Source organism: Rhyacophila brunnea, unplaced genomic scaffold (assembly GCF_057557595.1).
Source record: "Rhyacophila brunnea isolate RB1 unplaced genomic scaffold, BYU_Rbru_1.0 scaffold_4, whole genome shotgun sequence".
Taxonomy (NCBI): domain Eukaryota; kingdom Metazoa; phylum Arthropoda; class Insecta; order Trichoptera; family Rhyacophilidae; genus Rhyacophila; species Rhyacophila brunnea.
This window is the reverse complement of record NW_028233068.1, coordinates 38,781,750-38,805,766: the sequence shown is the minus strand read 5'-3', so window position 1 is coordinate 38,805,766 and position 24,017 is coordinate 38,781,750. Positions and strand designations below refer to the sequence as shown.

Genomic DNA, 24,017 nt, shown 5'->3' with positions numbered 1-24,017 from the left:
TGGCTACTAATTTTACTTAAATTCAATAGAAGCACGACAGTCAAATGATTTGTTGTGAGCCAGGTAGGCATGCAAAGATTGTATGTGATTAGTGCAGTGTTTCCCAACCTTATTTTCACTTCAACGCTTCAAAAATCTCCATGCTCCTCCTATCAAAATTTCATAGTTAACTAATAAATTCTGAAAAAAATGAATTGCTTAAAATAAAAAATGCACATAGGCAATAAATACTATTTTCAATTTTACTTTCGTAAGTAAGTACCTACCTACCTATGTATGATAAATATTATATTAAATGTACAACTCGTAAGAAAATTAGTGCGATCCTTATGCTTGATGTGAGCTGAGAGTTTTTATGTGAGGTACTAATTTGGTCAATTTTAATCTTAAATCTCCACAGTTTGTGATATCAAAACGATTTTTTTTCAGTAACATTTCATTTACAGCGCTAAAGCGCCGCATTCAACTAAATATTATGATAGGAATGGCAACAGTAATTTTCTCGAAAAGTCATGGTTGCAATATAAAAAAAATATTTTCGAAAATGCATTTTTTAACAAAAAAATGTACCAAATATTCAAATTGCCCCCCGGTGGGGCGTGCGCTCCACGTTGGGAAACACTGGATCAGTGCATACCGATTATGTAACATGTGGTATAAATAAACTGAAATTAACTTTTAACAGAACTGCTCAAACAATATATTTTTGCACTGGGGGGGGTTACCCTATTTGGCCTATTTCAATACACAATACCATTATTGTTCCTAACCTACCTTAAATTTTATGTCTTACTCACAATGACATTAATATGGACGAAGCATCTGGAATAAAAAATGACACTCACTTTTTTGTCGGGTCTGCCGAATGGCATAATCTGTTCTAACGCTATTACAATAAAGGTGATATTGCTATAAATTCCCAATGGTTTTTGTTGGGTCTGCCGAATGTTAAGGTTCGAACGGGTTCGCTCAAATGAACATTGATACTAGAAACACTGTTCTAACGCCATTACAATAAAGGTGATATTGCTATAAATTCCCGATGCGTGATATCGCATAATGGATATTGCATGTTATACCTATGCACGTGCGAATGTCGCTATGCGATACGTATTTACTTGCTAGCTACTGTACTGAGTGCGTCGTCCATTAATAATGTCATTGCTTACTCATAAAAAATGAATATGCGAGGCAACAGTATACAAAAAAAATGTGCTAACTAATAAATACATATGTGTTTGGAAACTATTTTACGATGTTTAATTATGGTATTTTGTATACTTGTAATAATTATTTTGGTATACCTATCTATTATAATTAAATAATATTATGTTCCTCAGAAATAAAACATAAAGGAATCAAACGGAATAAGTAATTACAATCATATTAATGTGATGCTATAAATGTGAATAATGACAAATTTAATTGAATCTAAAAGAAGTTTGTGTTTCGATCGCTCACTAATCATCTAATACTCTCAACTTCAGTGTTTCCCTCTCCACCAAACACTCCACAAACGGAATGATTTTTTTTACTGAAAATTCTGTGGGCAATTTCTAGGTTAGCGTAACTATTTGAGCTCGTAAAGTTGTTTCATCAAATTTAATGTTCAATGAGCTACTGCTACAGCTTTTTTAGTTGCCGTACATTATTTTTATTAGTACCTAACTAAAGTCAAGAGTATGCAGTATAAAAATGAAAAGTATTAGCGGCATTGTTACTTACCTATCGTCGCTTAAGAAACAATACCGCGGAAGTCAATTAATTAAAATTTTCAGGGGAAACAAAAAACGTCTCAAAAAATTGAAAATTGATACCTTTTAACTTATTTTTTTTTGTTTAGTTAAAAAAAAACATTTTTGCAGTTTAATATATCATATATAAAATCATATAAAAATTTTGCAGTTTAATATATCATATTGATAATCAGACACAAATAAATATTGTGGTTTGATTACTTTTTGTTCTTACCCCGTCTTATCTGTTACGTATATAATTGTGACATAATACCATATAGGACAATTTTATTTAAAATACTCTGTTTTACCTGTCATTTCATAAATAGGTATGGATTCTGGGCACGGTGCCGACCTCTGTTTTAAATCAATCTAGAGTCAAAAATTACACATGTGGGTTCGATCTTGTTTGAAGAAATACATCCAATTGTAATAAAAGATACTTCATAATAATTCAACCAATTTTAAATAGGTACTCAATCTAACCTGCAAATCCATGTTTGGTTGATATACAATTTTGTCTTTAGATGTACTGTGAAGTTTTTCAGATTCTTTCAATTTTTGAGATTTATTTAGTAGTTCTCTGTAAACATAAATTAGATGAAAACCGCATTCAAATGACAAGAGTATAAATAATGATTTTATTATGAGACAATACAAACTTTTGTAGTATACGTATTTTATCCAGTAATTCCAAAGTTGTTGGGTCAGTGCCTTCTAGCTTCCGCCACCGATGGACATTCATTGGAGTTTCTAGGGCCTCCTCGAGTGCCCGGACTCTTAACCTTTCACGGTTCAAGTCTCGCTCTAAGTTCAGAACCTGGTTTGACCACATAATTATAAATTATAAGGAGCTGATGACACATGGGACACTATTTTCAACATTTTGTAAGTTTTGTTGTGTTCTCAAAGGAATGATTATTAGTGTACCATGATAAAATATTTCTATTTCTTTTTAGTTATTAATGTTTATAGGTTTGCAAAGATAATTCCATTCAAACTGCTGTGAATCTTGGTATAACATTCAAATTAGATACGTTTTGAAATAAGTACATAGATAATTCAGTAAAATCAAAGTCTCATAAACAATTTATTTATTCCATAATGTAAATATAATATACATAATTTGAAAACACTCCTGAGAAATATACAACCAATAGAGAGAAAAAAAATACGACACCCAGCAGGACGTCAGATGAAAGAATGTTAAATTCTTAAATTTGTGAATTATTCATTTGAATAAAAAAATAGTTAAGTGAGTAAGTAATAATATTTACTGTAGCCGGATAGTTCACTGACAACTACACGCATAGACGATTCACAAGTCAATTCAAAAAACTATTAACTACGCAATGACGAAAATTAATAATAATGAACAATACTAGATACCTAACTTTGTTTCACTATTGTAATTTGGATTGAAGTGTCTTGTAAGAAATGGTAAAAGAATACTATTTATATAGAAAAAAAAATGGATGGTATCGTCAAAAGCGCGTCTTGCGCCAACCGGCATTAATGTTCCCAATCTCACATATGCGCTGCCATACAATATAAAAAAGTTGGGAAAGAAAAATGCTGTTTCTGATATATATTATATAGATAATAGGGGTAATTACGTTGAATTGTTGTATTTTCCTAGTGAACCAGACACTGTTGACAAATCACTTGGAAAATTTTAACTACGAGGGTGGGTCAATAAGTCCTTAGAAAAGCCGACAGGTGGCGCGACTAGTACTGTAAGCGGTTTGTTTTCATGCAGCGGCACTACCGATTCAGTATGCTGCGAAGTTTCAATCAGATTGGTCGGGTTGTTGTTTTTTATTTTCGTACATTAAAAAAAAAATTTGCTTGTTTACAAAAATGGAGAAAATTGAGTTTAGAGCTGTTATTAAACATTTTAATATAAAAGGGTTAACAGGAAAGGAAATAAAAAATGAGTTGGATTTAGTTCACGGCATATCTGCTCCTTCACTTGCAACTATTTATAACTGGTTAAATGAATTTAAACGTGGTCGTACATCAACAAAGGATGAACCACGCTCAGGACGTCCTGTAGAGGTGACTACACTAGAAATGATCAATAAAATCCACGATATGGTGTTAAGTGACCGAAGATTAAAGTTGAGTGAGATAATTGAGGTTACAGGGATCTCAAAAGGTAGCGTCATTTCTATTTTACATGACAAATTGGGCATGAAAAAAGTTTCTGCAAGATGGGTGCCGCGTTTGCTCACAGTCGACAATAAACGCAATAGGGTGGTGGCCTCTAAAGCCCTGTTGTCGCTCATGCAACGCAATCCGGATGAATTTTTTCGTCGCTTTGTGACTGTAGATGAAACATGGATACACCACTATACTCCCGAGACGAAAGAACAGTCAAAGCAGTGGATTGCGAAAGGCGAACCATGTCCAAAGAAGGCGAAAACCGTAAAATCAGCTGGTAAGGTTATGGCTACTGTATTTTGGGATGCACGTGGAATTATTTTCGTTGACTATTTGGAAAAAGGAAAAACAATAACAGGGGATTATTATGCATCTTTATTGGACCAGCTAAAAAACAAAATTGAAGAAAAACGGCCTCATTTAAACAGGAAAAAAATCCTCTTTCATCAGGACAATGCCCGTGTTCACACATGTTTACGATCAATGGCTAAAATTGAAGAATTGAAGTTCGAATTGGTCGACCACCCACCGTATTCGCCAGATTTAGCCCCCAGTGACTTTTTCCTTTTCCCAAACTTAAAAAAATGGCTAAGTGGACAACGTTTTTTTTTCAAATGAAGAAGTCATCGATCGGACAAATGCTTATTTTGAGGACCTTCCGAAAACTTATTTTTCTGACGGTTTAAAAAAAATTGAGAAACGTCTAACCAAGTGTATTGAGCTCCAAGGAGATTATGTTGAGAAATAAAAAAAAAATACAAAAATAAAAACTGTTTTAATGCTTTTTTCTAAGGAATTATTGACCCACCCTCGTACTATCATATTCTTCACAATGACTTGATATTTTTACTTGAATTTCAATAATTAGATAAATATTTATGTTTCCCCCCTCACAGCATGCCTTGCTTCAAAAGTCATCTCGCATGCCACTGATATTTATATATTAAATTGCTTATTTATGTATCGATGATATGAAAATCTCTGTGATAGATCATACCTCTAAACGTAGATCAGTCATATTTTCCAATGCTTTTGCGAACAGATTCTTTTCTCTTCTCAGTCGGTTTATTTCTAACTTCAGTAATTTCATCTCATCCAATCTTTGTTCATACTGCTTTTCGCCTAAGTATAAAAGTAGAAAATAGATTTTGTTTGTATAATAGAAATATTTCATGTTTATTTTATTTTGTGTAGATTTTATACCTCTATTAAGAGTTATCTCCAGCATTTTAACCTTCCCTTTTTGTATGGCCAATTCATCATTCTTTTTCCCCGATTGTGTGCCAATTAAATCCCTCTCTACTATATATGCATTTGCCATTATGTGAAATATTCAATTAAACCAATTCGTATGTATTTGGGAAGATTTAAAACAGGTGTTTTGGATAATATTAACACAATACACTGCAAAAGAATATCTGGTTGAAATGAATTTTGTTTATTGCCATAGAAACAGAAAATATTGTTTATTTTAATGTTATGACATCTGTTTGTGAAATATCAAACTATTGATTGAAATGTTTAGCTGTCGTATTTTTAGTATTACCTATCACATAAAAGCGGTGTATTAGCAGATATTACAAAACAAGGGGAAGTGAAATAGGTATTAGGGACACCTTGTGATGGAGGTGATGAGACATGTATTTAAATAATACAATGAACTGAAATCTCTTTGGAACCAAAGAATTATCTTATTGCGTATAGACTTGAGGCAAAGGATGTAATGTAGAGCAGTGTTCTTCAATCGGTGGTCCGCGGACCGGCACCGGTCCGCAAGAATTTATTACCGGTCCCCGAAAGCTTTCACCATGCTATCAACCGACTATAGTCATATTCAACATCATCAGCCAACATTTAAAAGCGTTAGCTGAAAACTTAAATAAATATTTCTCTGAAAATTAAGACCTACACGTAAAGGCGAACCTCTAACCTCCTCCTCCGGGGAAGGCGAGGCAAATAAAGAGCGTCTGCGCGCTGGAGCGACCAAGTGAAAGAGCTGACTGGGGGCACCATCCACTCTGCCCTGAGAGAAGCGGAAGATCGAGAAGGATGGAAAGTCTTGGTCGCTCAAAGGATCACGAAATTTAAATGTGGTCACGATCCTCAGCCATGAGTGTACGACCAAGAAGAAATAGTTATTATTTCTGGCTAATACCGGTCCGCGAAATATTTCTCCTTTGTTCACCGGGCTGCGGGTGTTAAAAGGTTGAAGAACACTGATGTAGAGTAACCCCAACCCAACCTTTTTGCACCTGTGGACTGGTGAAAATAGGAAAAATAATTCGCAGAGCTCTAATGCAGAAATTATCAAAATAGTATTTTGTTTATAAATCTTATATTATAACAAATAGCTTTTTAACAAACATAACAGTGTGATTGCAAGTACAAAAAAATATAGCCTCGAAAATTCTATTGTTGATTGAAATAATCAGAAACCAATCACTAAATAAATTATTAATAATAAAATTGAACCTTCTGAAATTTAAGGAACAATATTTAGATTTAAAAAATTAGCGGGAAGTCTGCTGTTGCATCTTTGCTAGAATAGTTGGTAGCTTCAGTGTTGTTTCGGAGAGATGAAACGCTGCATTGACATCCATTCGGTCTTCTCACATGAATAGGAAATTAAAAATGCGGACAATAATTTAATAACTTTGTAACTTACGAGATAGATATTCTTCTTCCAAAACTGAGACAAAGTTTGTCTGATTTTATGTTTGGATACCGGAGGTAACTCAATAATTAGGTTTCCTTTTTTTCGAGTGTTGAGTGCGCTTCTGACGTCTTCCATGGATTTTTAATCAATAGATTACCTTAACAAGGATTCTCATCTTCGGGATAATATCGATTAATGTTTTGACACCTTTAAATGTTATATTTATAATAACTTTCCAGTTGACGTCTGCAGCTATTGAAAATTCTTGCAAAGGTGGAAACATTTCTATTCATCTTCTTGTATGCGAATAGTCGCAAATAGTCCAGAGACAAATTCTTTTTAAACGCATACATATTATTTCTCAGTATGAAAATATTTGTGGAAAATCCCTAATATTAAGTTCGTAATGCTTGGAATTTTAAAATGGGCATTGTTGATTATTATTTGTGGACCGGTGGTTTTGAAACACCGTGTATAATTATACAATATAGACAGGTGATTTCCAACCAGATTTTGCGAAAGATTCCAAAAATGTATAACTTAAAACATTTTTAATGAACCGTTTCTTTTAGATTTTATTCTGTAATATTGAATACAGATAATTTTAAACCACCTCAGATATATTATAAAATCTTTGAAAAAAATATTCCGCCCAACGGGACACTTTGAATCTGTAACCAGTGGATTCAAGCCAGTGTGTTTTACCAATTAAGCTATGGGCATCCTACTTAATTATAACAGATTTTTTTTATAAATTTATTTAAAATATAACAATTACATTTTTACGAGGGTGGGTCAATAAGTCCTTAGAAAAGCCGACAGGTGGCGCGACTAGTACTGTAAGCGGTTTGTTTTCATGCAGCGGCACTACCGATTCAGTATGCTGCGAAGTTTCAATCAGATTGGTCGGGTTGTTGTGTTTCTCGTACATTTAAAAAAAAAAATTGCTTGTTTACAAAAATGGAGAAAATTGAGTTTAGAGCTGTTATTAAACATTTTAATATAAAATGGTTAACAGCAAAGGAAATAAAAAATGAGTTGGATTTAGTTCACGGCATATCTGCTCCTTCACTTGCAACTATTTATAACTGGTTAAATGAATTTAAACGTGGTCGTACATCAACAAAGGATGAACCACGCTCAGGACGTCCTGTAGAGGTGACTACACCAGAAATGATCAATAAAATCCACGATATGGTGTTAAGTGACCGAAGATTAAAGTTGAGTGAGATAATTGAGGTTACAGGGATCTCAAAAGGTAGCGTCATTTCTATTTTACATGACAAATTGGGCATGAAAAAAATTTCTGCAAGATGGGTGCCGCGTTTGCTCACAGTCGACAATAAACGCAATAGGGTGGTGGTCTCTAAAGCCCTGATGTCGCTCATGCAACGCAATCCGGATGAATTTTTTCGTCGCTTTGTGACTGTAGATGAAACATGGATACACCACTATACTTCCGAGACGAAAGAACAGTCAAAGCAGTGGATTGCGAAAGGCGAACCATGTCCAAAGAAGGCGAAAACCGTAAAATCAGCTGGTAAGGTTATGGCTACTGTATTTTGGGATGCACGTGGAATTATTTTCGTTGACTATTTGGAAAAAGGAAAAACAATAACAGGGGATTATTATGCATCTTTATTGGACCAGCTAAAAAACAAAATTGAAGAAAAACGGCCTCATTTAAACAGGAAAAAAATCCTCTTTCATCAGGACAATGCCCGTGTTCACACATGTTTACGATCAATGGCTAAAATTGAAGAATTGAAGTTCGAATTGGTCGACCACCCACCGTATTCGCCAGATTTAGCCCGTGACTTTTTCCTTTTCCCAAACTTAAAAAAATGGCTAAGTGGACAACGTTTTTTTTCAAATGAAGAAGTCATCGATCGGACAAATGCTTATTTTGAGGACCTTCCGAAAACTTATTTTTCTGACGGTTTAAAAAAAATTGAGAAACGTCTAACCAAGTGTATTGAGCTCCAAGGAGATTATGTTGAGAAATAAAAAAAAAATACAAAAATAAAAACTGTTTTAATGCTTTTTTCTAAGGAATTATTGACCCACCCTCGTATTTTTTAAAAAAATATATGAAATGTAGAAATGAGTGTGTCGGCACACGCAAAATTGCTCTCGGGCACAGTATCAGAAATCCCTAACTCTATAGGTACTATATAAATATAATCTACTAAGCCTGGAAGTCCAACATATCGATCGTGGGGTGGATTTTGGTCGATCTCATCATAGGAATCAAGTTGTGGGACCGAATTCTTATTTTTATTTCCTTAACTAGCTACGTGAAAACTGTTTTCAAATTAACCATGACGAAGTCTGCATGACATCGTATTACTCGATTCATATTGCATCACTCACAGCCTGCCTGCCACAGGAGTAAGAGAAAAAGAAGATATGAATCCATACCCTTTAAACTAAAAGCATAGTAAAGAACACCAAGACCTATGATTTTCATGGGTAATTCTTTGTGATGATGTAAGATAATATATTATTCTTTTTAGCACTACAACAGACTATGAGACTCAATGACAGTAGCATAGTAATAAAAGTAAAAGTAATAACGAACACCCAGGCTTAGAGAAAATCACAAATATATTGTAACCTAACCGGGAATCAAACCCGGAGCTTTATAATATATAACCAATAGAAAACATCTTTTTGAAAAAAGTAAGCAGTAATCAAACTTGAGTCTCTCGGGAAGAAAATATTCACAGGTTTAGATTAATAATTGAGGGGGAGTGTGGGGAAAAGGTGGCAGACTAAACAATGAAGGTATAAATAAAAATAATGAGATTTAAAAAAAAAAGGTAAATTTATTCTTATTTAAACACTTTCCCTACACATCCACTGTTGAAACAAAACTACATATTATGCACTTAATTGTAATTCAATCAAGTAATTGTAAAATATATTTTCTTACTTTTAATTTTATTAAACCATAGATTTTCACTATTATACTTTGTTTCTTCAGTTTATTATTTTATGAATAGTGAAGATTTACATTCTACAATATTGTACTTTTATATAACACAAGAGAATATACAATTTCATTTAATATTTTGATTATAACATCGTGAAAGTATGAAAAATGACCAAAAGGCTACTATCATAATAGTGTATTTTTCCATAAAAAGGTAAATAATTTTAGGAGATCTATTGCTATGTGATGTAGGAAAATTTAAACACTACAAATTATTTTGTCTTATTAGCTTTTAAAATATAATTATAATTGAAATGACTGTTACTGTATGCTTTATTTGTGAGAATGGTGATAAATGATGTCAAAACAAAAAAACTAATTAGGTACACACATAAATCTGCGCCCATCGAGTAAATAGATTTATTCGAAAACAGCAAAACACATTTTTGTTTTTATCCACCATGTGTGCACACCACACAGCAGATAACCAACATAACTTGCATTTCAATTACATGGGATCTTGAGATAATTTTGTTTCCTGTCATGACGATCAAAGTTGCAATATTTGAGTAACACATATCACCCATTGGGTCTACAACGTAATCTATAAAGTGAAGAGTAATCCTTAATCCTGATAAAAAAAGGTTGTCTGGGTGATTAGACTACAATTTGGACTTAGAGGATGACCAAGAAGAATTAGAAATTATAATAAAGTACACATTTTAATCAATCAAAATAGTAACTTGTCAGGGTTATATTATTTAACACCCTATTTAGTTGCAAATAGTCATACATAAAAATATATGTAATATAATAAAAAAAAAAGAGAAATAAATGCTAGTCAACTTATTGTTTGTAATACACTGCTAATGTAAAAAAAATTATATCATTTAAAAAATTATATTGTTTTTATTTCACATTATTGAGTCTAGTTTTAATTATTAGAATGTCGAATTAACATACGCCGCTACACATTTTTATATGAATGACCCTCTCATTCACTAATTTTATTCTTTTTCTTCTTCTTCTTCTTGGGTTCACCGTTGGTGTCATCCAATTTGTCCCCATTCTCAGCCGCACCGTTTGGTAAAGATTCGTTTGCATCGCCATTTTCTGATAGCTTTCTCTTCTTGTTCTGAAAAAGAAAGGTTTACAAAATCAATTATTCAATAGAAACTGAGTGAAACCCTACCATAACTTTAGAATGGATAAATTGGCATAGTTTTTTCACCATGATGAATAATTTCACTGGCTTTATTAAAACCCATTAAATGCCGGCAGGTGTTAGCATGGCGGAACCAAAGTGTCAAGGATTAGTTGTCGGCAATTAGGTTTACACATTGCGTGTACGTCCTGGATCCAAACATTAATAATGATTAAACGAGTGTGCTAATGTCTGTTCCACAGAATGTAATATAATGGGAGGAGGGAATAGAAAATGTTTACCTTCTTCTTTTTCTTCTTGTCGCTTTCTTCAACATGTGATTGGTTGGCGGCGATGATGGCAGCTTCCTCCATGGCTTCTTTCATCACTTCGACGTTCTTCTTGGGAACATCTCCACATTCATAGAACTTCAGACGGTCTTCCACTTGCTGTTTCAGCTTCTCTCCAAATACAGATGTTTGTATTTCTAAAAATTAATGATTTAACATTATCTATCTATCGCACAAAAGTTGTTACACAATATCCAACTCCAATTAATAGTCCTCAGAAGAATATTAGTTCTTCAAAGATGTACAGGTCCTTTCCTAGTATTGAGAGACTCCACAAATTATCAAGAATGAACATGTCGTCGGTGTTTTGTAAAAAGGGCGAATCAACCACTTTGGCGAAATCGAGATTTTAATGAAAATACAATATGTACATACCCCACTAGCTGTGTTGTGTAAAAACGGCGAATTTTTATCTCCACAGGAAAGTACTTAAAAACGATAATCGACTAAAATTAAATTAATTAAAATTCCGAAATAAAAAGCGAATGCGACATATTAGGCCTTTTAAAATATTATAAAATAATACCTATTGACAGTATTCTTTCTAAGCTTTATTATAAACTCGTTAGATATGTATAACCGTCTACAGGTAAAAAACAAATAAATGTCAAAAGTTAAAAATCCTCCTGTAAAATAGCATTTTGGATTCGCCCTTTTTGTTTGGGCGCACATGTTTGTTTTTCTTGAAGCCTTCAATACTAAAGCAACGGCCTGTAAATTATAATGGTTCATCAAAATTCTTTAGAGGTGATAAATGTATTTGAGAAGCCTCTCAAGCTGTTTAATTTAATGCGCTTGCAGTATGATACTGTCCAATGTGCAAAAGAAACACTCACCAGAAAAACAATCTATTCTCGATGCTATGGAGCACTTGTTGGCAAGATATCTGGAAATACGGCCTTTGTTTTTGAGACCAGCTCGCCCAATGAATGTTGAGTGATATAGCAATCCATACTTTGGAGTGTTGCCTCGTGTCTTCAGGGCTCGGAACAAAGCCTTCTCAGCACCTGGTAATAAATAAAAAGATATGATTGAAAACAAATACGTACTCGGGTAAATAGAGTATCCATTATAATTTAATAAGTTTGACGAATACATTTAAACTTTAATCGTCATCGACAAGAGTCCTCAAACAATATTCATTATCCATCAATTGGTTGCTTTCCATTTCGGTACTCAAACCTACAACGACCAAAGCCATTGCAGATAGTTCCAGCTCTCCAGATTTTTTTTCTGCTTCCACTATAAGACCTACTCGATTGGACTTTACTCTCTGTCTGTCCATGGTTGTTCATATGACCTAAGCAGCGCAGTCCCCAAGTCTGGATTAATTGAACTGCACTGGAATCATTGTGCATCTCAGAATTATATATTTTCCTCCAATTATTCAACATCATATTTACCAAGTATCTGAACAGTGGACGCTGGGAACTTGGCCAAGTTAGTGAGACTGCCGGCTCTCGATATGAGACGAGCTCCAACTTGATCTCCGATAAGGCATGCCAAATTTGGAGCCACACCTGTCATCTTTTTGTGCAAGTATTCTGCTATCTGTTTTCTGTAAGCAAATGATTTATTTATAAATATGATCCTGTCTAATGATTTTCTATTTTTCTTCATAATAAAATTAGAAATACATATTCATTTAATTCTAGTCCCGCAAATTCAGAAAAATTCTAATTATGAATATGGAATATAATAATATAATGCAAGTCACATGTCATCATGGTTGCCAGTAATATGTTTTGTTTTCGAGTACATAGATGGGAGCATACATAAATGCTGTTAAAAGACAGGGCCATTGCCTGCTGATTTTCGATCCCTTGAAATTCACCACTTAGAGCAGTTACGTATGTATTTACCTGTATTCACTGAGTTTGACGAGACGCCCGGCAAACATTTCAATGTTGATTAAGTCGACAGGCGAAATATCCATTCCCATTGACATTTTGGAGGCATCAATGATTGCTTGTGCTTTGTCGCCATCCATCAAGATGTCGGTGAGGGAATCGAGAGATTCGTCGGATAAATCTTTTCGGTTCTTCACATATTCAGCCACTTTTGCATAGAGGTAGTTGTCAGGAACAATTTTCACCAACTCTGGGAAGTGGTATGAGTACCATTCTCTGTAAAAGAAATTTTGTATTATATAAAATACTAAACAAGGTGTGGCATGCCAGTCAATTATTAATTTGTATCTCAAAACACAGATCCCCATAGAAAACCAGACATACCATTGTCAGCAGATTGCAATTCTTAAATATTTTAATTCTTTGCAAACAGTTTTGTTGTTCTGGATGATTCAAAATTCATATCATTTACTAAGAAAAATGAACATTTTTTCAACTTACCTTATCCGCATAGAAAATGTGTTAATGTCTTTATCTAGTTGATCAAGTAAGGCAATGGATTGGATGATCATGTTGTCAGCTCGGTGAACATTGAATTTCACTTTGCAGCGGGAATAAGAGTGACCCAAACCCAATTGGGCGATGGCTGCTGTCTTCGATGTGAAGCCTTTCACTAGCTGAGGGAAGTGGTGGCGTATGCCTGACAATACAATACAGACAAATCATTAATCATTCTGAATTCATTCATTTAATTCACAATGAAAATATACAAAATTGTGATTTTGATGTGTCAATTAGAAACGACGTCCTACCTCTGACTATTTCAGGCACAGCACCAACATGAGAACAGCTAATCCCGAGAGCCTCGCTAATAGCTGCACCCAGTTTGGGATCTAACACTCCCAAAGAAGCCTTTGAACGTTTGTTCTGCTTGGGGAGTGCTCCATCTAAAAATAGTTGCAAATCCTCTGGCACGACACCTGTTGGGCGAATGAAATTGAAATTAATTTACAGTTCAGGATGCGGCATGCTTGGTATCAATAATTTATTAGTCGTTCTTTATGGTGAAAAACTAATATGCATGTACATTTTCTCTTCTGTCCATACTTTCTCTGATATGAATAAATAAATATCAACTATATCAGTGATATACCTAAATTATTACAAAAAAGATGAGTTTTGAAATGCAAGAGTTACTAGAATCGATACATAATAATGCTTGACCGATGTTGCAATAAGGGTTATTATTTCAAATCTTTATTCATGTTTATATTGTAAAATATCCCTGGTAGACGCCACATGGTTTTATAAGAAAAAATCATAAGGCACAAAAAATGAATAGTAAAAAAAATGCTCTACCACAATGCAATAAGGCAGTGGTGGCGAACCTATGGCTATGGAATGCCTCATCTGATCGGAGCAATTCTGACATCAATTTGTGCATAAATAACCAAACTAATTAATACATTTACAAATAATTTCATTTCTATACACAAAAAATGACTCCACCAAATAAGAAACAAAAACTTGGTGAAGCTAGTAGCAGTAATTCGATGGGTGATCAACACAAAAACCTATATACAAAAAATGCGTTTTTTAGTTGAGTATGCAGAATTGTTCACTATAATCGGTTCTATCTGTAACACAAAGATGTATCTCTATACTATGAGTAAGGAAAAAATCGAAAACGTATCTTATAATTTAAGCGAAAAAAATTAAAACAATAACATATCAGCTGATACATTTTTGTGTTTATGGATTTTTTTCTGACAGTTTGGAAACACACTAAGGTATCGCCATGTTTTTCAACTGTCAAACTGTTTCTTTTCATTTTGAAGTCATTTTACAGTTTTTTACTCAAGAAATACTACATAAAAATAAAAAGACAATATCTGGTAACTCAAAAACATAGGATGATATCCCATTTCTTATAAATAATGAACATCAGGTATAATAGATCTCTAAAAACTTTTCACTGTATTGAAAGTGAAAAAAAACATTCCGATGCATAAAAAAAACTTCATTATCTGTACTAGTTTTGCTAAAAAGTGTAATCTTGAAAAAAACTTATTTTTCCACTCATTAAAGCTTGCCAATTTGTAGATACGTTTTTGTATTAGGTAAATAACAAACTTCTCTTTTCTCTTCTAAAATTTATTTTTCAATTGATTTAGAAGAGAAATGATTATACTTTAAGAAGTTGAAAATTTAAAAAAAAAAAACCTCTTGAAACAAAAAAAAAGTTTGTTTTGCCTCTCTTGATAAATCGTTTTTTGTAGATAGGTTTTTATAATGATCATCCATCGAATCATGGCACAGTTTCAAAATAGGTGGACCGAAATGTATGGCGCAATTGAAAAAAAGTGATAGAGCAGTCGTCGTAGGATATGAAAACCTCGTAACTCCAATTTTACGATATTGGTTTTTTTTTTACTTATTACCAATTTGATGCGCTATTAAGGTGACTAACTCGTATGTGGTATTTATTTATAGTTACTGAGTATTGACAAAAATCACAAACTCGAATATCAAAATTCTATTTTTTTATAAGTTGTAATACTCGTATCTCAAACAATCTTACTTAATATAAGTTTTTAAAATTTGAATTATTATTTTATTGTTTCATTATTTTTTCCATCTCCTTTTTAAAGATTATCAAATAAATCAAATGTCGAAAATGTGTTTTCTTTTCAAAGATAATAAAATATAACTATATTTATTATAAACATTGAAACCTCGTAACTCAATAAAAATCTTACATTGGAATAACAAAAACTCGTAACTCATTTTCTAAGTTAAATACTGCCAAATCTATAAGTGCAAGAACGTAGTGATCGCGCGGGGGCAGTGCGGCGGCGTCTTGCAAAACTCAAACGTATAACCGTGTGTAAAATGTTCGTAGACAGTGTCTTTTTTGGGGCATAATACACACGGTTATACGTTTGAGTTTCGCAAGACGCCGCCGCGCCCGCCAAATGACTACGGCCGAGCACTAAGCCACAAACCAAATCCAGACTGTACAAAATGCCCCACTTGACTAATTAATCATCTTCTAAAACAACTTTGATCATGTTCTTCAAGAAGATTTTGAGTAAAACTGTTTTTTCATCCTCCTAAACATTTCAACATTTTTCGATGAGGTTTCCGTATCTTAACGACGAATAGAATTCCATGAGCTAATTTTTTTTTTTGGAATAATATCGGGAACATCAAAATATTACAATTACGGCATAATAATATTACGGGAAGAGTTTGGTGGGGGTACGCGCTGCACCGAGCTCTGGCTGCGCCTGGTGCAACAAACATTAATACGATATCAATACGACATCCATGCTAGAAGGTTTATCACATGCAGAAGAGCAATAATTGTTGGAATTAGCTTCAGACAGATTCTAGAAAAATAAATATAAGGAGTGTACTTTAACATCATTCTGGTTGCAAATGCAAAATGTGTATCCAGTTTTAACAGAGGAACTCCTGAAATACATCTTGCCTTTTCAAACTCCATATCTATGTGAAGTTGCTTTTTCAGCATTTATAGACATTAAGTCAAAAAAAAAGGAACAGGCTTTTGGATATGGAATCGCATCTCAGATTAAAATTAACAACCAGGGAACCAAATTATTATGATTTGTCTATATTTTGAGATAGATTTTTCATAAACAATTCCATCCTTCTCATTGATTATAATGAATGTTATTTATAATATAACTTTTATTTATCGTTTATTTTGTTTATGAACTAAAAAGGGAAAAAATAAATAGATATATTTTGATTGTTATTAAAGTGTATGGGCATTTTCGCCAAAGTTTGTACATGTTTGAAATTTGGGTAATATTATTTTTTCACTCAAATTAACCATTTTTATATAGCTAGCAGATTCCTTGTTCTATTGCTGAATTGGTGATAGCAATTTTTCAGCAAAATATTGATTAATACAATATTTATATCATTTTTATTATGAAATTGGGCATAATAAGTTTCCGTTCCGTGACTACGAAACTTAGCTTTTAAAACATGAATGAAACACTTTTTATCACTTAAAAGAGCTCTATTAGATTAAAAAAACCATACACTTCAAAATAAAACTACAAATAGTCAAAAAATATTATTGAATTTTAATTCTTGGGCACATTTCGTTCCCCTCCGTTACCCTATGTCTATAATGGCAGAGCATTTTTCCTTTAGTATTTGAAAAAACCAATCAATGTTCGTTCTGCTATTTTTTTAAAGACAATAATCACTTTTACTAAATTTTATTGGAAAAATAAATAAGTTTCGTTATTTAATAATCAAATGAAAAATAGTTAACGTTCAACTTTTTTGGGGACATTTTCGGAATGGAACGAAATGGTAACGGAGTGTAATTTGTAAAGCTTAAGTTACATGTTACCATAAAAACAAATTTTTGTTTTATGAAATTTATTTGAATTTTTTGATAGACAGATAAATATTCAACGTGCGTCAAAATAACAAAACAAATCAAACTTAATCACTAAAATAGACATATTTTATAATAAATTTCACAATACTTGTAAAATAAGGTAGGTAATAATTTTGACACACTATACATTACCATAACTTTATTTGGCATTTATATTATTTGTAACTCAGATAAAAAATATTTTTAAGCAAATTAACAATATATGAAAAAAAAAATCAGCAAGGGATTCAGACGCGAGTTCCTAGCGCGGCACGGAGTATATAACTTTTACGAAAATAATTATAGTCAAACTCGGTTATTACGATCTCTGACATAGCGAGATCTCGGATGTAATAACGAAACATTTGTTGACAATTGGTTTATGATTTTCGCCATACATTTAATTCTTTCACTGTTATAACGAGCAACTTATCGGATATACCGAGCTAAAATACTGTTAATGTGTCGACCGTTTTAAAACATTTCGACCCTAAGCAATAAAATCCGATTGGACAGGATGCCGCCGGGGTCGGATTACGTTTATGACACTAGTAAAGTGTCTAAGTACCTACCTTATTGGTGTTTCACCGACAATAATAAAAAAGTATCCACGCATATGGTTGAAAAATCCAAGGTTTGTGAAGTCCGTAGGTACCTACCAGCGTTAATTACAATAAACAACTTCTTTTGTAGTTTATGAATGCCATGCTCGTTTCGGGGATTTTTACGATGGTTTCCAAATTTTTTATTTTCGGCTTTTTGTGTAATGTGACATGCTCATTTAAAAATACCTATTCTCTGATATAACGAGTAACGCTTATAACAAGCAAATTCAGTCGGTCCCATCTTCCTCGTAATAACCAAGTTCGACTTTATGTTGTCTTGAAATTTAATTGTATTCATCAACATAAAATGTAGCTATACAGGTTGATTGTAATCAAGACGTACTTTTCTGACATTTCGTGAATACCTACAGTTCTAGGTATTAAATCTAATCGAGTACACATTTCTGTTAAACGTGACAAAAAAATACTTTTTCATACATTTTTATAAATTTCTATGCCTAAAATGTATGGAGAAGTTTTAAAATTTTGGTGGCGTATAACAGAAAGAGTATGACAGAGCCAGTGCCTGTCTCGCAATTATTTCAGTCTGGTGTTTTTTCTTTTCCTTCTGTTGTTTTTTTTTATCTCCATACTTTTATGTGCGCTATTTTTGCGTATTCAGACATATCACATACTTTTTTAATCTTTATTATATTATTATATTATAGTCAGGTTATTTTTTATATTTTTTAATGAAAATATTTTTGTTTTTCATACGAACAGACAAAATAATTTTTTTTATAATCTATGAAGAACTAAACACACACTGTAAACCCAACTTTATGCATGCCATTTCGTTACTTTTACATTCCACATATACGTTACCACCAATATAGTTTCGGAGTGGAAGTAACGGATTCTGTTTCAGAAGTGTTTGAAGCCAAAATTTAGCTTAGTTTTATTGTTAAACCTGCGATATGTTTTATTATATCTGTAGTATGAAAGATAAGCTCCATATGTGTAGTATGTGAAATAGAAATATGTGTTTTCTTACCTTATAAATCGTGGTAACAGTAGTGGAACTTCTTAAATGACCAACCCAGAAAGCAACCTGTTCCGATAGCGATACCGACACACACCAACAATTTAAAGTGTACATGGCGATCAGTGTTATACAAAAATGTTGCTACATTAAAAAAAAACATATTTATAGTGAAAATTTTTCGCCTTCATGCTAAAATCGTGGTAACGGAATGTGGAGTTCCACTTTTTCAAATATCCTGGGACACACTTTAAACGTGATTTTTTTTCAATATTGGTACAAATTTACGAAAAAACTATATATTTTCCAAAAATATATAATGTAAGCTGTTGAAAACACTACGAATTTAATTTTACACACTCAAAATTAATGACGAAATCAGACTTTGTTTATTTGAATTTATGGGTGGGACATGGTAAAAACGCACTACCTTTCGATCTAAATAATCAATTAAAAATATATACAGGTCAGATAGTTGTATTTAACTGATTGAATAGAGTAAATTAATAAATTTGCATGTTAAAAGTACATAACTTTCCAACATTTTATAATATAATAACTATGAAAAAATCAATCAAAGTCATGGGACATGCCAAAAACGCAATGTACAAACTTTGGCGAAAATGCCCGTATGCAATTTTTTTTGACGAGGACTCAGTGTTACGAAAATTATAGAAGGGGTACACAGATGTCGAAAGTCTGGGAAACGCTGCATTAGAGTATTGTCTTCGTTTGGTGCATGTATATTTCGTCGCCGTAGATGTCAAGGGAGTTAAGCCACAAATTTGGTGAAAATGAGTAAAGTATACAAAAGCATTTTAAAATCATCAAAGATGCAGTGGTCAATGGATTTAAGCCACAAAACTCTTTTGACTACATTTTTTGTTCATTTCAATATTCAGTGGTCAAGAGATTTAACACACATAACTTCTAAGATACTATTTTTTTTAGTTATTTCTACAAAATAATAAAAAGGTAATACCACAAAGTATATTATGTGTTCAAAGTTTCACCTTTATATCTTTGAAAACACAAAATTTAAATAAAAAAATGTTACTTTTATTTGTCACACAAAATCTTTGCGTGCCTGTTTCTCAGCATTATGATTTTGTGGACTGGCTCTCTTGACATCTACGGCGACGATTTGTGGTATGAATTGTGATTATTTGCCGTTTCACTTATGTATGCTCGTAAGTATAAGAAAGAAATTATACACTATTGTTGACTTGCCAAGATTTTATGGAAATAGAAATTGCCGTTTTTGTTTACTGAACCTTCAATTGCAGTGCAATGACCGCATAAACGAAAACACTATTGCGAATATAGCAATAGTGTTAATCAGAAGCATCGTGCCTAAATGGTTGATTGTAAAAATTAGGTTAATGGTTAAATTGTACTTTTCATCGCCTTCTCTCTGTTGAATATTTATCTTGGTAATTTCACTACCTTCGGAAACGCTGTTGATGTTTTCCAAGGCGGCAACGGCAGTTTTGAACGGTTGGAAAGCAGACAGTTTCACCAGCGAGTTAAATCTGTCCAGACTTTGAACGGAAGCCTCCAGTTGCGGCAGGAGGGTTGCCACTTCTTCAAATTCCTGGACTTTGAAGAGGGCATATCCCGCTGCGTGCTCATACAGCACAAACACTTTCGACTGAAATAAAAAGTCTACCTTATTATACTGAAAAAGGTCAACTACCAAATCCATTGCAAGGTGATATGGTTAATTATATTAGGTTAATTACTCCCGAAACAAAATCATTCTTTAGTCCTCGTTCTGAAAAAAATTCCCTTTAGAAACAAGCTTTTTTTTCAGCTCACTCCATAATTATAGTACATATTTTGTTTCTTGTCGGTTTATAGGAAGCCAGCGGCAAACAAATTTTGAAAATAGACGATATACTGAATTATTTGTTAGGTTAGGTTTTCATTCTTGAATTTTACCAAAATCGGATATGAAAATTAGCGTCGTTTCCGCCTGGCTTCCTGTAAATCGACTTGTTTTTTTACCCCATATTTTTTAAAGGTAATTTTATAGTAAGTACTTACTCCATATCGTTTTTGTAATTGAGGTCTTTCGAGACCAAAAACCTAACATACTACTGTAACCCAAAAATAAGTAGGGTTGTGTTTGGCTTGTGTTAGGTTTTTGGTCTCAAAACACCTGAGATGCATATTATAGATTTTTGTAAAATTTACCCAAACCAATGAAGTAATTTACAAAACAATGAAATCCTTGGAGGGCGCAGAAAATCATTACGGGTTGCTGATCACTGGTATAATACCCCGTTTACACGTGCATGGATGTACTGTGCACAATGACATATTAAATGGACAACTCACTTCATACCCGGCGCGCACGAGAAATTGTGCATGAAAGTCATTCACAGATGTATAGGCAGATGTCACGTGACCATATGACGTATCCGTTTCCATTATGCGATACAAGCTTCAAGAATTTATAGTAATATAACCTTTATTGTAATGGCGTATTAGTGTCATGACTCATTGCGTTAGAAACAGATTCTCGGTTACTTACGACTTCTCGGAGATTAGACGCAAGTGGGCCCAGCGAATTACAGGCGACTGACTGTCCAATGGTTCCTGTCATTCAATTGCATTGAATAAACATTCATCAATATCTTAAAATGGCATTTTATAAATAATAAATGATACTAACACATGAAAAGTGATATCCCATCTTTCTTGGAGTGTTTAGTAGATTTTTTTACAATTTTTAACTAGGCACATTGGCATTTTGTAACACAATAATAACGGTGGAGTCGAAACCTGACAGTCAGAAATTTTGTATGGGCAGACCCGACCGCCAGACCGCTTGCAAACAGAATGTTCATTTGAGCGTAGGATACCGATATTAAAATATGAATTTCGCCATCCGGCAGACCCGACACAAAGTGAGTGTCATTTTATTTTCTAGATGCTTCGTCCATATTAATGTCATTGACTGTGCACAGTAAGAATGTATGGGGAAACATGTATTATCCTGCAATTGGCAAGATTGCGTGCATAAATCAAACAAGATTGGAGGATTCCAAATTGTGATGATTTATTGGGCGCAAGTACGATTATTTTCGATCTGCGCCTGCGCAGTAGAGCGATAGAGAGCGAGATAGAGAACAGGCCGGTAAAAAAACGAACTACTCATTTTGAGCTCCGATTTTCAATACGACTTGTCAGATAGTAGTGTAAAATGACAACATCGCGTCTCACTTACTCTTGAAGAATGAGATTGGAGAGACAGTCAGCACTTTTACGTGTAAACGGTTAATGTCATAACAGTTTAAAATAAGCACAATTGCCGACAGTAATTCCATGCATGTGTAGGCGCTATTAAGGTTTATAATGGAAATGCATATTTTTTTCGTTAAAATAATGCAGGTGAATTATTGAAAAAAGCTAGCCTTACTTTCTCCAGAGAAAAATAATTAAACCCACTGGGAAATCATCGGCCCGAGTTGGCAACGCTATTAAAATAAATACGATACGACTGACAGATTATGAGAATGAGATTATAAACCTAATTTAGGGCTTGCGCAGACAGAGAGCGGTCGGAGTTCTGCGTTCAACCGACCGTTGACCGCTAACGTTCAGGGACAGCAGACAGGTGGCGGTCAACAATAAGCGTTCCATTTGTTTACAAACGTTGTACTGACACAAGCGCTGCATAATGCGAGACCGCTATATTCCGACTGCGAGTGGAAGTGAGAAAGCACCGCTGTTGCGTACTCACTCCCCCGTGTGGTTTCGCTCTATGTTGTGTGACTGCTCAGCGGAGGTACGGCGTTCTTTGTAATTCCGGGCATAGAACTCCAGAACTCTAGCGTTCCAATTGACCGGCGCGGTCTGACCACCGGCTGTGTACCCATACAGTATGAAGTCCATACAGTACAAAGAACGCCGAACTCCGAACGCGGAACGCAGACCGCCTGACCGCGCTCTGTCTGCGCAAGCCCTTAGGTACATAATAATACATATTTAAACAACCAAAACGTCTTCATGACAACATGCGTTTCGAAAACCATCAGTCGTAGGTATTTGAATAATATACATGGCACTCATTGTAAAAATATGTTATGGAAATACTTGAACCTGAACAACTGACCATATTTTCACTCGAGATAATATTATCAAACAATATTTTTACAGGGGTTTGCAGAGTGGACAACTATAATAACCTAAAACTACTGTCTACAAACAAAATAACTACGACGCAAAGCAGTCAGCAGCGCAAACGTTAGCAGATAAGAAAATTATGAAGATTGTTAATTACCATTTTGAAAAATTCTTTCACAAACAGTTCAACTTTACATTGATTTGAGAATATTTGCCACACGTGTTAAAATTAAATAAGGAAATTTATGAAACACGCGTGTGACAAGTTCAAGAATGTCAATGCAAGATGGCCAATTGCAGGAAAACAATAAAACAAAGCAATTTTAGTTGCCAAACCTCTAAATTTATTTACTCATACTAAAAATATTTAATACTTAGTTTAATTATTATATTAAAATCAGCTCTTATAATACGTTCATCAAACCATTGGCAGAATAACCATGATTTATCATGATCAAATAATGTTCCACCCATAGATGTATTAAATTAAAAGAGGGGCAAGTAATCGGCTTTCTCATACAGCTGAATGAAGCAGGCCAACAATAGCAGATAACTTGTTTTCGAATGCGATTTTACGCCTGATGGCGTGCGAAACGTATGATTTGCGTTCATCCAAATTTTGAATTTATAATATATTTATCATATAAGCATCTGGCCAGCGCCATCTTTAGATAATAAAGCCTGAGCACATATTTTCGCACAACAAACGGATGGTCCACTGTTCAGCTGTCAAAATCAGATCCTAGATTTCTTGACATAACGTTCATTCGCCCTTTCCCGTTTCAAATTGAATTATAAAAAAATCTAAAAGCAAATATATTAACTACCTATCAGTGTTATTTATAAATAGTATACGTCATTCATATTATTCATCAGCTGTCAAAGTCAGACTCTAGTCATTAGTACACAAAAACCGGTAGTAATATCGATCTTCAAAAAATATGCAGCCCCGAACATTGAATGCTCCTCTACCATAAGTTGAATAAACCAGTGGTTCCCAAAGTTGACTGGGCTCCGACCCATCTAACAAAAATTTCCAATC

At 33.7% G+C, this 24,017-nt stretch overlaps 2 protein-coding genes across 2 annotated transcripts; both read right to left on the bottom strand.

The window, feature by feature from the left end:
• Positions 1–1,386: 1,386 nt before the first annotated feature.
• Positions 1,387–5,013, bottom strand: LOC147067345 (cilia- and flagella-associated protein 58-like). Its single transcript, XM_085953581.1, has 4 exons — positions 4,897–5,013; positions 2,399–2,556; positions 2,270–2,319; positions 1,387–1,397 (listed from the first exon to the last, which is right to left on the bottom strand). The coding sequence occupies exons 1-4, from the start codon at positions 4,987–4,989 to the stop codon at positions 1,387–1,389; spliced, it is 312 nt and encodes a 103-aa protein (XP_085809707.1). The 5' UTR covers positions 4,990–5,013.
• Positions 5,014–10,284: 5,271 nt separating this feature from the next.
• Nop56 (Nop56 ribonucleoprotein) lies at positions 10,285–23,256 on the bottom strand. Its single transcript, XM_085953640.1, has 9 exons — positions 23,133–23,256; positions 20,291–20,495; positions 13,647–13,814; positions 13,336–13,534; positions 12,847–13,110; positions 12,388–12,542; positions 11,821–11,991; positions 10,937–11,121; positions 10,285–10,625 (listed from the first exon to the last, which is right to left on the bottom strand). The coding sequence occupies exons 1-9, from the start codon at positions 23,133–23,135 to the stop codon at positions 10,485–10,487; spliced, it is 1,491 nt and encodes a 496-aa protein (XP_085809766.1). The 5' UTR covers positions 23,136–23,256; the 3' UTR covers positions 10,285–10,484.
• Positions 23,257–24,017: the final 761 nt, after the last annotated feature.